The sequence below is a fragment of the Pecten maximus genome, chromosome 5 (assembly GCF_902652985.1).
Source record: "Pecten maximus chromosome 5, xPecMax1.1, whole genome shotgun sequence".
Classification (NCBI taxonomy): Eukaryota; Metazoa; Mollusca; class Bivalvia; order Pectinida; family Pectinidae; genus Pecten; species Pecten maximus.
Window position 1 is genome coordinate 44,355,294 of NC_047019.1, and position 16,563 is coordinate 44,371,856.

The 16,563-nt window shown below is 35.8% G+C and overlaps 1 protein-coding gene across 1 annotated transcript in view; it reads right to left on the minus strand.

Annotated features, from left to right (window-relative positions):
- The window catches only part of LOC117328138 (glutamate receptor ionotropic, kainate 2-like), a 169,886-nt gene that overhangs the window by 20,674 nt on the left and 132,649 nt on the right, over positions 1-16,563 (minus strand). The window contains exons 3-6 of the mRNA XM_033885526.1: positions 12,607-12,861; positions 9,676-9,854; positions 4,166-4,219; positions 2,528-2,707 (exon numbers count right to left, since the gene is read on the minus strand). Coding sequence (XP_033741417.1) covers positions 2,528-2,707; positions 4,166-4,219; positions 9,676-9,854; positions 12,607-12,861 — 668 coding nt within the window. The remainder of the gene's footprint in view (positions 1-2,527; positions 2,708-4,165; positions 4,220-9,675; positions 9,855-12,606; positions 12,862-16,563) is intronic.

Here is a 16,563-nt window from a genome sequence, read left to right on the forward strand (position 1 = left end):
AAACGAGTTAAACTATAACTCTGAAAACATTATATCTATCTAATTATACAGAGGGATCTGCCACACACCACGTTTTATAAAAGCTTTCTCGCTCACATACAGAAATACATTTAAAACAAAACATCATAAATATTTATGTCATCAAGTATTGCAATGTCCTCACCATCTTTCAATTCTTATTCTCGTTACATTTACTTTGAGATTTTGACTGGTGATAGAACAAAAATTATTTCGGTTTTCCCTAAGTCCACTAATTATTGTAAAAATACTCATCGTTTTATTGACTAGTAGCATTATGATTGAAGAAGCTTCTGCGTAACATTGTATTTATTTCAATAATAGCATGATATGAATTAGGATGAAACGACGTCGGGGTATTTTGTCTGGCTAACTTTGAAATATAAATGATGATGTGACGACTTGGCGACTTGTAGACACCTAACAAACGAGTATGGACTTTAATGGTAACAAATGACCACTATGTGATACTCGTCCACACCTGAACAACAGACAAGACATCCCTCTTAACTTGTCTCTGAAACAACAGTATACTCTGTGGACTATGTAGGGGCTCATACCAGCCTATACAAAACACTAATTATGTTACTATTGGACATTGTCTAGCAATTGTCTAAATTCTTTTATTTGTGTTTGTAGGTTTACAAAAAAAAAAAAATCAGCAGTGGAAAACTAGACACCAGCTGATATTTTACAATGAGTGCTTTATTTAAAATACAACACTTATCTTTACTATGACACTATCTTGCTTATTTATGTAGAGCATATTTTTTTCAAAAGTACACAGGACTCTAAAACAGTTTGTGTCGATCACATTACAATGCCGACATCAAGTCGACCTGACCGAATCATTGTTGTGTATACCCATATACCACGTATATCAAAATGAAATAAAATGCTGAGCAAACTGTATCAGCCGTCAAATGAAAAGACTGAAGAGTTCTATTGATTTTGTGTATTTTGACAATGGCTCCGCTCTCAAGACAATAACTGGAATAGGAACGCATTCATTATATTGGCATCAGTTCCAGCCAGCGTACCCAGAGCCAGAAAAGACCGGCAACACAAGGTCCCTAGTGCGAAAGGCCAAAGCAAAGTGTGAAAGTGTAAATATCTCACTGGTAATGTTCGGTTTGCTAAATGTCCACTGTCCTAAGATAATAACGTTCCGATAGGACACACATGCACGGGTTATGAAATCGATACTCGTTCTACAATTCGTCACGGTTACATTCAGCCTGGGGAAATTCCTATCGCTTCAGTAAACTTGGGCCCAGCAGCCCATTAATTGTTACATGTACATCTATCATATCCAAAAAGATCTAGCTTGGATTCAGACGAGTATCAGAAATAAACAACTACGAATTAGGAGTATGGTTCCATGATCATTCTCTTACAGATGTTTACAGCATATCTAGACTATATACATTGTTATAGTGTATAAAGGATATGGAGTCGGTGTTCAAATTCACTTTCCATATGAGGCAGTCTGATATAACGAGATCAATATAATTGTGTCCTCGGGGGGAACAAAATAGACTTTTAATGGGCCTGTCCTGAACAATCCCGGTCACCATAAATAGACTGGTCACGTCATGTTTGTATCTATATCATCATGTCCCTCTTTAAATCAATGTTATTTATATATTTCATATAAAGTATACATACAAAAATGCGTGCTCCTAATTGCCAATTATATGTAATAAAAATATGTAAAATATGTAATATACCTACCAGTATCGTGCGCTCTATGTTATAATATACCTACCAGTATCGTGCGCTCCTTGTTATTATATACCTACCAGTATCGTGCGCTCCCTGTTATTATATACCTACTAGTATCGTGCGCTCCTTGTTATTATATACCTACCAGTAACGTGCCATCCTTGTTATTATATACTTACCAGTATCGTGCGCTCCTTGTTATAATATACCTACCAGTATCGTGCGCTCCTTGTTATTATATACCTACCAGTATCGTGCGCTCCTTGTTATAATATACCTACCGGTATCGGGCGCTCCTTGTTATAATATACCTACCAGTATCGTGCGCTCCTTGTTATAATATACCTACCAGTATCGTGCGCTCCTTGTTATAATATACCTACCGGTATCGGGCGATCCATGTTATAATATACCTACCAGTATCGTGCGATCCATGTTATAATATACCTACCAGTATCGTGCGATCCATGTTATAATATACCTACCAGTATCGTGCGCTCCTTGTTATAATATACCTACCAGTATCGTGCGCTCCTTGTTATAATATACCTACCGGTATCGGGCGATCCATGTTATAATATACCTACCAGTAACGTGCCATCCTTGTTATTATATACCTACCAGTATCGTGCGATCCATGTTATAATATACCTACCAGTATCGTGCGCTCCTTGTTATTATACACCTACCGGTATTGTGCGCTTCCTGTTATTGTTTACTTACCAGTATCGTGCCATCCTTGTTATAATATACCTACGTGCCCTCCTTGTTATTGTTTACTTACCGGTATCGTGCGCTCCTTGTTTTTGACGTCGTTAATGAGCTTGAGCTGAGTGTTAGCCTCGTAGACATACATATCCTCGATGATCTGTCGTGTGAACTCGTCCCTGGGATCCACTAGTCGGAATCCTGTCAGGTTCACATAATTATGCTTATAATTTTCTAGCTCTACCGAGTCGATATCCTGAAGGAGAAAACACATCTCTTTACCAATTAAATTTGATTAAAGATAAAAATTCCAGCACATATAAAATGTACTCCATTTCCATAATGAAACACATTTCAGCTTAAATAATTCTAGTTTGCTGATTGAGTGTTATCTGTGATCAACAGTTATTGATCTGCCGTAATTAAGTATAATTCGTTTAATGTGATATTCTATGCATTTTCCAACTCGCTCTCTCGTTTTCATCAGCGATGACCTACCAACGCTTAATACATGAAACGAGTTGTACTTTCATCAAATCTTTTTTCTTTAAAATAAAACGACTGAGATCAATAATGTCATATCGTCAAAAGCATACAATACGTAGACGCCAGTAGTATTTTTACATTCAGAAAAAAAAATTATAATAAAAAAAAAAATGAAAAAATAATTGATTCTGTTTTTCAGGCATTATCGAAACCATTTCCTTCCGCTAGTACCGTGTCATTGTCGAAATTATAGCTAATCCTGAATTATATTATACAGCCCCAAATACAGTCAGGCAAATGGGTGATTAGAGTGTTTAACACAATTTCAAGGTTGAATCGGTGATAACTATGTTTTTGTTCCAAGACATAATTATCGAGATAATTTTGATGAAAGAACCAATTGATGGAAACGTGTTTCCAGCTCAGAGAGAAGATCATCAGCGCATTATATCAACGACCTCCAGCACATGTTAATCACGTGGAACGATACCTGTGATTATAGCCACCCATTAAACAGGTGCCCAAGTTTCACATTACTACAGTTTAGTGGATCCTGTTAAGTTCCGTTTAAGCTATTTCTTTATTCCATTACCACTTAATGACTTAATTTTCAAATGAAAATGAAAACACATCTGTTTTGATAAATAAACGTTTTAAAATTCATTCTAATTCGCATTGTGCTCTACACATTGAGACGTTGGGTGAGTATGAATTTTATCCTCTTGTTTTATGATTATCGCCCTTTGCAGCAATCCCGATACAATTGTTCCACTGAAAACATGTGGGGATAAATGCCACCATATAAAGGGTTCTAACATTGTCGGGACATTCTCTATTTTAATATACCAGGTGTTATTCTAATAAAGCAAACTTATTCACACACCAAACGCATATGTTTATAATAAAGAAAATCAGGCAGTAGAGATATCTATCTCTCATTACAGCATTCTAACGATTTATATTTCCATCTTGACGGTGGGTAATCGAAACAACATTAACCACGGAGTGGATACGATAAAACCCGTACCGCCAGCCATAACAATACGCTATAGCCCTTCAAGTCATTACCGGAAGGTCGTAAACATTTACCATATTGACCGTTCTCTTGTATAATTAGTTACTTAAACCCACAATACCTAGGATACACCCGGGACGACGACATAGTAAATACAAAAACGTTAGGAAGAGATAAAGTGTATATTTAAGTCTGAATCTATTACACACTTACCAGCGTAGTAAAAATGTAGTGATGATATGGGTCTATCATGCCTTCTTGAAGAGCCTGCAAGAAAATGGTCCATAATCGCATAAGTATTATATACATCATGTTTACAACTGATACATATAATATAAATCTACTACATTGTGTATTTGGTGTGCAGATTGGAAAACTACTGAGAAAGGACTTATTCAAGCAGTTATGCTGGGCAATCATCGTTATGCCATATACGCTTTTCATATATGACATGCATGACTTGTTGTGATACAATTTAAACGAAAATGCCACAGGTAAAGCTAATACCAGATTTACGTCAGATGTACATTTTGCAAAATAATTAACTATGATGTTGAACAAGGCTTCTTATTGAATCTAGATCCGATACTCCTAAAGGATTAAGCTTTATTACATTGCTTATCCGACACAGAAGGACTGATGAGTCAATGATGCGTTTTTCGGGCTTAGCCAATTTATTGATGCATTTTCTGCCGTTTGGGATCTTGTAAACTTAATTCCGAAGTTTCGGTCTATGTTTAAGTGTCATGTCAGATACAATTATTGAATATTTGCATCGTGATGTTCAAACCCGATCTAATTGTTAGCATTGTGATATTGTAGATTAAGTCCATTTGACGTTTTCGCCGCATTGATGTGAGCCGACATTGTGCTATTATGCAATCTACGATTCGCATTGATGTAGTAATTAGACTTGATCTTTGTAGACTGGAAGTTTTATTTTATTTCGCTGAATATTGTGTGTTGACATTTGATACATCAGAATCCATCTCTGCATGTGTTGATAGACCATATTTCTATCTTTTGTCGTTATGACATTTTCGACCCGTGTTCACTAATGTTTTTTGTGTGGTTTAGACACGATCATTGTGTGTTGACGTTGAGTGTCATATATTGAATGATTGTGTGTTTACGTTGAGTGTCATATATTGAATGATTGTGTGTGTTGACCTTGAGTGTCTTACATTGAATGATTGTGTGTTGACCTTGAGTGTCTTACATTGAATGATTGTGTGTTTACGTTGAGTGTCTTACATTGAATGATTGTGTGTTTACGTTGAGTGTCTTACATTGAATGATTGTGTGTTTACGTTGAGTGTCTTACATTGAATGATTGTGTGTTTACGTTGAATGTCTTACATTGAATGATTGTGTGTTTACGTTGAGTGGCTTATATTTAATGGATGTGTGTTGGCTTTGAGTGTCTTACATTGAATGACTGTGTGTTGACGTTATGGACTGAATGCTTCTCTGTTGACGTTGAGGGTATTGTGTATAGACATAGGTGTATCTGAAAATGCAACAACAGATGGATGTATCTGATTTGTGCAGTTTTATCGTAATTTATATTTCTTATATTATCATGTTACATCTTTAACATCAATCTACCTGTTCGAGCTTTAGACTTAACCACCTCAAAATCGTTGTGATAACAGTCTCAACTTGAAATATGTTAAATGTACAGGGGTCGCTCAGTTCATTCCATACACATTTTCTTGTGTTGATCTCTTTAACTACCAGGCTATCCAGGAAGATGGAATTGAAACTGTTCGAGCTAACAGCTTCAATAAGATTTTGACATAAGAAAGTACATAACATATATTTATAACGACGTAAAGATAAGTTTTGCTGCACGACATGAACTTTCTGTATATCTATACATTTCCTATTACTTATATATGGCAAAAAACTCGTTGAATACGACTTGGTGGATTCTAAGAAGTTTCAGACGAAATAAAAAATATGGAGTATACATAAGCTTTGTCTAGCTTTTTTTCTTCGTCACATACGAAGTGTATGTTATTGTATTACCATGTTATCTTTCCTGCTGAATATAGAACTTTTCACTTTGCCAATATGACCGTTTTACTATATACCCGATTAACCCTAAGTATATACCTGTGACTTCCTACATAACTACGATCTGAAAATAGCTTTTAATATCCTCTAATACTGACCTTTTTTTAACAAGACTTTCCCTCAGTATACCCATCTCTCACTTTGTCGCTATAACATTTCCCCTAAACACGCCTTCCTACACAACCATCTTGTCATCAGGACCTTACCCTCGCTAACCATCCATGATCCCCCAACCCCCCTCGCCTCTACTACCCCTTCTCCCTCTCTGCATACCCCTAGCCCCCTCTCTACCATTAGCCACTCTTTGTCTATCCCTAATATTGATCATTTCCCCTAACACAAGCCAGCCCCGTCTACCTTCTCAGTCCGAGTAACTGAACTCTCCAACACCCATGACAACACAATCTTCTGAAGACGATTCAACGAACAAAGACAAGGGTGAATTTCTTAGACATATATCTCACACCTAGTTTTCTTGAACATATCCGCTACATATCCTAGCCTACGCGTTGTTTCTAAGGTTCGTTAAACTGGGCAGATAACTAAAGACACTAAAGAATCATGCATAGTTCTCCTGTCAAACCTATTTCAGATTTTATGTTTAAATGCTGTTATAAATCCCCAAAACTGCAAACAATAAAGTTGAACGAATACCATCATAAAGCAATGCTAAGTCACACACATGGTTAAAATATCGACATTCCAACATCTGTCAGGATGTTCGCTAATATACGACTTCTTCCTCTCAACCTGATTAAAAATCAACGTTCTACCAACACATCATCTGTCATGAAAGAGCAAAACGTCCATCAAACTGTAAGACAGTGTGACAGGAAGTTGTTCTAGCCTGATCTCCCTCAGTAGCCTAATTTCTATCAGATGCAGAAGATAAGGAATATTTGGCCAATTCTTGCATTACCTAGTTCGCAATGAAATTACACAGAGTGACACATGGAAAAATATTGGCAGACGACGCAACATATTTTCATAAGACATTAAGTACATGTTTATGCCTGAAACGAGAACACTGCGGCGTTAATGATATTTTTAATATATCACTTCCCTTTCATCTTTGCCGTGCTGCTTCGGGTATACATTGTTCAAATACAAGCATTAAAACTGTACTAGTATGATGTTATTAGAATATTTCTGTCCTGTGTTCCAGACAGTAGGATATATTGGAATTACATCAGCGTACAGTGTTCTGGCGTCGTTTATACGATATTTCTGTTAATTATAAGCGTTACATAAGGTACAGTCTACATTTTACTACTGCTATATGTATATTGTTGTCACAAGACAACACCTCCAAAACCTGGCACGTCCTTAAATGACCCTGGCTGTTAATAGGACGTTAAACAAAAACAAACCCAAACAAACCAAACATGTAAGGTGTTTGCATTATACAGATGTCAGAGAAACAAGAGAACAAACACGTTAATCGATAAAATCAGGAATAAATTACCCATCGACATATTTATACAGATACCACTGAATAAAATACTGTATAGTTATATTAGAAATATTCGCGGTGCTTTATTTTCGCTTCTTCGCAATTATGAATGACATGTAATAAGAAATTAGATACCCAATGAATGTCAATAAATGTTTAGCAGTGTTAAACGCAGAATGTTCACAAGGAGAGGTTGCGCGAAGATTGATACCCATCAACTAGGTCTGACTCAGATAACAACGAAATATCAACTTTGTGATATTTAACAAGTATACAGTAGGTGATCTGACCCGGGAAGCTCCCTCTGCATCATCAACGCTTTCCGTTATGTAAATTTTAATTTAATCCGTCTATCTTCGTGTTCTAAATGCAAAAACTGTGGAGGTGTAAATGACGCAAACAGCCATAGTATTGAGAAGGTTCTTACATCAGCATTCAAATCGAAAGTATATAAAGTATTAAAGTAAGAAATATGCAATCGACAATATACTTTGGGCTAGAAAAAACACTTCAAGCACACATCAGATTTGTTTAAACACACACACAAAAATAATAATTCGTTCAGTTTTGATTATATCTAAACTTTAACGTACATAACACGATTACTGCAACGTCCCGAGCATTTTGCTGTTGCAAAAATGTAATCGGTATTGATATGCAAAACATAGATGCAGTGCATGCTATGATTGGATATGAATCAACAATATGAACAGTGTCGTATTTATGAAAGATTCACTCTACATAATGGCGTCTTTACAACACTATATTGACATCCTTTAGGCATTTGATGATGCAATAGGGTCGTTTTTTTTTGTTTTTTTTTTGTAACTAATGTGACTAGAATTACTTATTGGAACAAGGCAAACATGTTCGTAAATCCTACTGCAACTTGTTGTCGCCCTATTAACTCACAACTTAGCCAGTTGTCTCAATGTTCATTCACAACTTAACCAGTTGTCTCAATGTTCCCTCACAACTTAACAAGTTGTTGCTATATTACGCACAACTTAACAAGTTATCTCACTGTTCACTCACAACTTAACAAGTTGTTGCTATATTACGCACAACTTAACCAGTTGTTGCTCTATTTAGTCACAACATAACCGGTTGTTGCACTTCTCGTTCACAACATAGTCAATCTTTAAATTATTCACTTACAGCTCAGCCAGTTGTCGCATTTTTAACGCACAACTTAATCAACTGTAGCACTATTCACTCGAAACGTAGCTAGTTGTCGCTCTATTAACTGAGTATTTTAAGGACGATTTGACCGCCATTTATTTACTATTGCCCCTCGTTCCAGTTGTAATGCCATCAAAGACACCTGATAATGAAGGTGACAATAATGTCTACTGTGATTTTGCACCTAAAAAAAGATCCGGGTTTCTGGGTGAATATCTCCTTCGGGGATTAAGATGGTTTACAGGAAACATAAGCAACATTGATGCCATTAAATGAAGGTGAGTGGGTTACTAAGAGGGTACTGGGATGCCCGGAAACCTGCATGGAGTGTATGTCATCTAAAACAAATGAAGGTTTCTGGATCATCTGCAGAAAAAAGGGATACAATTATCCGATAAAAATGTCGATCGCCGGATAATTTTTGAGAACTTTTCGAAAATGCAACAAGATGGAATTAGCTGGAGTGGAATAGACGGAATATCTACGCTAAAACAAGGGGGGAAATATCGACACTCAATATTCTATAGAAAATGAAGGTTTCTGGAATTCAATAGGAAATAATGATAGCTGAACTACCTAAGACAGATGAACTTGGAAATCATTTTCAGTGAGAAATCCGTGTAACTGAATCATCAAGAAGAAATTATTTTGGTAGCAATATACACAGAGAAAGTGACTGTGGTATTTTCAGTGATTTTTAGTTTCGTGGCTACCTGCTGTGTTTTTTGTTGACTACATATGCTTTATTTAAAGGGGCAAGATTGTTTAAATGGGACGAGTGTAGCTTATTGTCCACAAGGAATGATGACAAATAATTAGCCATTCTTAGTTGAATGTGGTATATGTTAAATGTACTTTGTCTCGTACCACCATGCTTTGGAAACGACTCTTTGCCTGATGTCCGAACCCTTTGTCGTTCGTTTTTATGTTATGTTGAAAATGGAATTGCATGTGGAGCGAGATTAGAAAAAGATAATTCAACGTCATGGGTTTAAAACGTATTTCTTACAATTTTGAGAAGAAGTCCTGTCCCTGTGGCGTTCATATCTATAATCATATTAGTCCAGTTTTTCTTCTTGGCTTCTTTTAGAACTTGTCGCATATTGGTGCGGTCTGCTTGCCGTATATATACGTTTTTACTGGGCTCTTGAGATACACTTCTTAGGATGTTCTGCATTTTCACTAGTCCTGAAATAACAAATGCCGACATATTTTTCATCATATATAAACTTCACTGAAAGTTTGTTTTCAAGAATAAGATTTCATTCAAGTGTGAGTCACAATTATGAGCCAAGATTTCCCTTTGCTCATTATATTTTACATGTATTTGCTTTTGGCTATATCGTGATTAGGAATAATCGATGGAAGGTTATTTCACCTATGCAGCGAATTGGCCAGTATCGCGAAAATTGGTAAGCTTCTACATTTGCAACAACGTCTCGTCTTAGCTATTATCTAATGAACTAGTAAGCTTCTCCATTTCTAACGACATTTTACTATGGCTAGTTTCTAGTAAACTTGAATGATTCTACATGTTTAACAACGTCTTACAGTAGTCAATATCGAATAGACTGGAAAGCTTCTACATTTGTAACGACGTCTCGCATGGGCAAGTATCGAGTAAACTGGTTAGCTGCTAACGACATTTCGTAGTAATGTTTTGAACTACCAATCGCTGGTTATGAATTATTAGTTTATGTACATTGATGTGTTATTTTAGGAGAAATATATTCAATACTTACCCTACCAAATTGTCATCTATAAGGAATCATGTTTCTATTTGTTTTACATGCTTACAGATTGTCAGTGCACAATTCACTATGTATCTAAATCATTCTGGGACATTGTACACACTTTTTTTTTTTTTTTTTTTCATCAACATGTATTCTACATTATTTCTGTACATATTTCGAAATAGTTTAGACGTGATTTTTACTGATTTTCTTCATACATATTTGTTATTCCATATTATGTATGTTTCAAAACACTGTTTTTTTCAGCAAGCAAGGATTACTTATTATGTTACAACTGTGTAATTGTCTATTAGATCATTACTAATGGAATAGTATAATCCATGATATTGCTAATACAATAGAATGACATTGTTACGCGTGTATTTTAACATGCCAAAATAGTTTCAATGACATTGATGAACAATGCAATAAACATCGTACTAGCATAGATCAAGTTTATCAAAAGACGAAAAATTCACCAATTATTTTCGAGTGATGTAGGCATGTTACAGACAGGATTTGGCACTATACTATTTGGCACATTTAGACATCCATCACGTTTAATAGGCCCGTGAATATATATTATATCTAAAAGAAAATACTCAAAATATTATTTTGCTTCTTATATACATGTAGATCGATATGAAGAGAGGCCAAATGCATCGCGGTGAAACCGGAAACGAATTACAACAAATATTAAATGATTTATGTTTTATTTCCCACACTGGGTATCCAGGCTACACTCCCACTTGTTGGCTGTACGTATGGTGTTATTTTTATCGTAAATCATAATCCAGACCCCTTTTTTGTGTCTATTGAAAATGTACATTTGTTTTACTGTCCATGAAAGGCATTTTATTATAGAAAACAAATTCATCAGGTACACTTGAGTATGCCTATAACGGGAGTACAGGGCAGTGTACAATAGTGCATAGTTATGATCAACATATAGCTTTATCAACATACTTATTAAACAGGATATACCATTGGAATTATAACACACTAAAACCGTTGATATAAAAATATGATGTAGTATGCATTGAGGGGTTTACTAACCCTGTTCAAAGACAAACTGGGTCTGTACTAACATTTATAAAACAATTGATTGTTCATTACTACATTCAGTTTTCTCCTGAAAAAGAAATTGAGAACAGTATAACTAATTTAACAGTAAGACACCCATATACATTTCTATATATGGTGACTCCCGTTTGCATAGAGTAAACTTTCCATTATTGATAGTGACATGACAACTAATCGATGAAAAAGATGCTTTATGCTTGTCATCACGTCCTCAATGAGGAATATAGTTATGTATGGCTTTAAGATACAAGAATATTCTGCAGCGACCGAATTCTTTTGAACATTTTTTCGATGGAATTCATAAAGTAGATTTTTTATATAGATGCATAGTCCACACTATTTTGAATGAGTCATTAAAATAGGCTTTTCACTCTTTGATATTAAACAACAAATTGTATATACAATGGATGTTTATGTTGATGAAATAGATCAATTATAGGGAAACGTAGGCAAAGTATATAATGATACAAACATCGCAAATAAAAGAAGACTTCTTAGTAGTGGTGCGTTACTTTACCATTTCCATGTCATATGCGCACCCATATTAAGCAAACACGTATATCTTTTCTTCCACATGAACAAAAATGCACGTTCACTTCCCAGTGAACGTTATCAAATTAATCAATAGTATGCATTAAAATGCCTTTTTTTGTTCAAGTCCAATTGTACGCCACAGTGGATGGAGTGGAATGGCCATGATGTGTCAATTTAAGGTAGGTAAATCAAAGATACAAGACTTCGTAAACTTTGCATTTCGAGGAAGTGGTTTTGGATAAGTCTTCCATTTGTATAGTTTGTTAGATATAATGCATTCATTGGGAAGGTATAGTGTGCTGATCGTTCACGAAAAATGGCATCAGTTGTATTAAATGTGAAAACTATTTCACTGCATATTGTCCAAAGATAATTCTTTTTTATTAATACCTAATTGATTTTTAATGTCGTTATCATTTTTATACATCTATGCACTTTTTATGTTTTGTGTTACCCATCTTACATTTCGTATGAAATGCATTTTTTTTCCTGTCAGGTCAGAATTGATACGCTGATGACGCTTTGATTTTGATCGAAAATAAACAACACTGGATCCCATTACAACGCACTAAGTCGTGCTGAATCCTTACCTTCCTTTTCCCCGTAAATGATGAGCAATTCCTTCATTCTGTAATATTCAATTACGGCCTGATATGCCTGTGCTAATTGCTGCGCGTTGGGGTGGAGGTTAATGGAGTAGCCCTGTGGCGGTTCCATGTTCCCGTCCTCCCGGAACTCGATGTGTGGAATGTGGAGAGCAGAGCAGAGAGAGTTTGTGAAGGAAGCAATGTTGTTAGAGCGAGGTCCAAACAGGGCGGCGGTGCTGAGGTGTACTTGGCTACACACTGTAACAAAACGCCATAAAACAGTATATAAGTATGAAATAATCATTGTCACAGTAATCTATCATCAGCAACATTTCGGTAAATGATTAATCATGCACAACACCATACAGACCTAGTGGTATTTTAAACTTCAATAATTAATTTTTCCTTGTTTTCATGGTAAATACTCAAATGTGATTGGTCGAAAAATTCTTTTCATTCTTCTATGAAAGAAATTCCGAGAATGGCGCGAAGAATATGACGTCACAATACGACAATTGACGTTGCGTATTGATTTGAGAAAAAGAATCCCAAATAAAACCCTTAAAATTGTACATAAAACATGTTTTTTTTTTTTAGAAAAAGACAATTAACTGAAAAAGATTTTTTTTGCAAACTTTGTAAGAATCCGCTACGCGAATTCATACAGTTTGCAAAAAAATCAACCTCAATGCTTAAATAAATAGAGTAACAATTTGGTTTCTTATTGTTATTTAAACACACAACAAAGGTTCACGTTTGCCTTCAGAAGAAGTTTATATCACCCATCACAGTAGATACAATGCATACTTCATTTTTAGCACTGATTCTGTGTATTGTATGTATTTTATTACGCGTGCCAAGGACAAAAATAGGGTCAGATCAGCATGTCAGGGAGTCTGTATAACTGTTGCGTCAATCATGTCCGTTTCCCTCAAACGTTTTAGCGAATAATTAAGTGAAAAAGACACCAACATTTTAATGCTTCTTTCAGAATGATGGTGAAATGCATCAATCCAATCAGTCAATCAACTTTAGTGTTCTAACTAACCTGTCTGGGAATTGAACAAATGCACTGGAATGGCCAATAAACCGAGCACAATGTGGAAAATCGTTTGACTACAAACCACAAGGGCAAACATTCTGAACCATCTCGTCGTAGACATTAATTGACTTGGATGTTTACATCATAATAGAGCCAGCGCATAAAGCGCCCGTAGATCAGAAAGGTCAACCTGGTGGTGTGTCCCTGTATGGACGAGTGGATAATCAGAAGTGACGTATCTCTCCCAAGTGTAGGCGAGAGGCGTTTTATAATTGTTACGTATGGCTGACCGTTTCAGGGCATCGTGAAATGTTCTAGCAGTCGATTAGTTGGTATATATCATTATTTCCCGGAAATAAGGTTTAAAATTTGAACGGTTCCTAGCATGCACAATGTTACTATTATCTATATCTATTAATGTCGTTTAAGAAATTTGCTGATCTATACATTTAGGTACATTATACTAACAGCACCTTCTTAACGTGTTTTAATGCGAGTCGGCAACTCATGTGACTAAACATACCATAATGTGCGGGACCACACATGTGACTTAACAAATCATAATGTGCGAGACCACACATGGGACTAAACATACCATAATGTGCGGAACAATTCATGGGACTAAACATACTATGGTGTGCGGGACCACGCATTGAACTTAACATATCATCATGTGCGAGACCACACATGGCACCTAATATACTATAATGTGCGGGACCACACATCGGACTAAACATTCTATAATGTGCGGGACACCTAGGATAGTGTTTATGTCGGCACATCAGAAACATATCATTATGGTGTGGTACGAAGACCGGATTACAGTAACAAACCAGACATGTTAAAACACTAGTGATATCGGATTCCGTAATGCTACTTAATGCCGTAAAGAATATTACAAATATCTAATCTGATTTGATATTACTGAAATACTTTTTTGCTAAGCGCAAATATCAATGGGTAAGTAAAAACTTGATATGCTACGTTATTTCATAGGTAAGCAAAGCAATGCAATATTGACTTTGAGTATTCAAAAAAGTAGTCTCTACATGCAATATTCTAAAGTTTGATTCTGTTAATAAGTATGCATTTTAGTTGTCGCGCACCTGGCTCGTCATATTCTACTACAAAAATGCGTATACAACCATTGGCTAAAACGTGCTATTTATATCGCCACGGACGACGTTGTTCTGCGTGTAAGTTGACGCATGATCGTTTTGAACAATACATCATGATTTGAGAGACTATAAAGCCATGGTGTATTGATCAGATTGTAGCCACTTCACTACCTAAAACTCTCACACATGCCTTAAACCACCACAAGCCCTCAGTATTTAAGGTAATGAACATACCATAAAAACGGATGGCTTTTAAAATGAAATATGAATTGTGACAATGGATTTGTATTATGCCTTAGTTGATTAGAACCAAATGTTTAGGCACGCAGGAACGTTTTCCTGTATAATATTAGAATAAAAACAAATCCCTAAACGCTGGCAGCCCATACGGACTAAAGTGAATCTTAGGAAAGCTTTTTCTTTTTGGACCATACCGCTGTTTATGTTGTTTCCATAGATGTTTAGTTGTAGGTAGGCGAATTCGAAACTAGCTTTAACACTGTTACTGGCCGCCGTTGTTGGAAATGTAGCTGCATGCGTACATAACAGGTTATGGCTATATCTGAAGTCATTGTTATCCTTAATAATGCTCAATGTGGAGTAAACAAAGGCAGTTAATTTACTTACCAATGCATTACCCTCCAAAAAAAAACCAAGCACATTATTTTGATTTGCAGACACATGCATGTAATTAAAAAGTCCTAGGGAAAAATCAAAACGATTATTTGAAATCGCAAAACATGTTTCAAACATTGATTAGAACTAATATTTCAAAATTTGATTTCCTTTGTTTAAATCATGAAAGTAACTAAATGGACAGCAATTCCTGAAAACAGACTTATGTTCGTTGAAATGATTTCGGTATATCCTCTTCCAGAATTTAATACATTTAAGATGTTTCATATTTGGGCAAAGTGTTTAATTTCATAATAAAATTATTTTAAAGAAACATCGGGAAAACGCTACCCAACTGTGTAAGAGACTGATAGTCAGCATTGATCGGCATGAACGTCAATCATATCAATAAAGACAATACCACCACACGAAACAGATTAAATCGCCAATAATGCATTAACCGATTCCTCAAACGTGTCTGGGTTTATCTTTGAACATGACATATATTGTTGTTTTAATATGTCGAATAAGTACGGCTTGGAGATAAGTTGCCATTAGTTTTTAATTTCATATGTAGTTGTTATTGCTTCCTAGCTAGCAATGAGATCGCTAAGTGAAACAAACCATTCCTTGATATCAACAATGCTACTGCTATCGTGTCCAGACATCGGTGTTTAAAAGACATTGAAACACAAATGCAGTCGGTGTTTAGTGTTTCCATGATGGGCTGGAACCATTTAACAGTGGTGTGCCCGGGCGGACGGTCTTAATGTTCCAGGGATCACAACGGTATCATGGTCCCCTAAAAATCTAATTCCGTAAATCATCAGCTGTCAATCGGAGTTTCCACTACGCTGTACAAATTCTCACAGGAACTGCGATGTGTATTGAATTCGACTCAGGTCATTTAGACACGAAATTCAATTGTCCTCATGTTGCAACCTTTTCGCAAATAGCGTTAATCAGAACATGCCCTCTGGTATCTGGTGTTTCACGAGGATGACCGGGGATAAGATCGTTCCACTACACTTTTCCAGCAATCAGTTTATCAAAAAATTCCAAATGTGTGTGCATGTCCATGGTATTATCATTTCACCCAGTAAGCAAACCATTTATTGAATTAGTCTAAAAGGTTTGTAATTGATTACACCCATTTTCTTCTATAGTCTCATGTATGTTAACTGT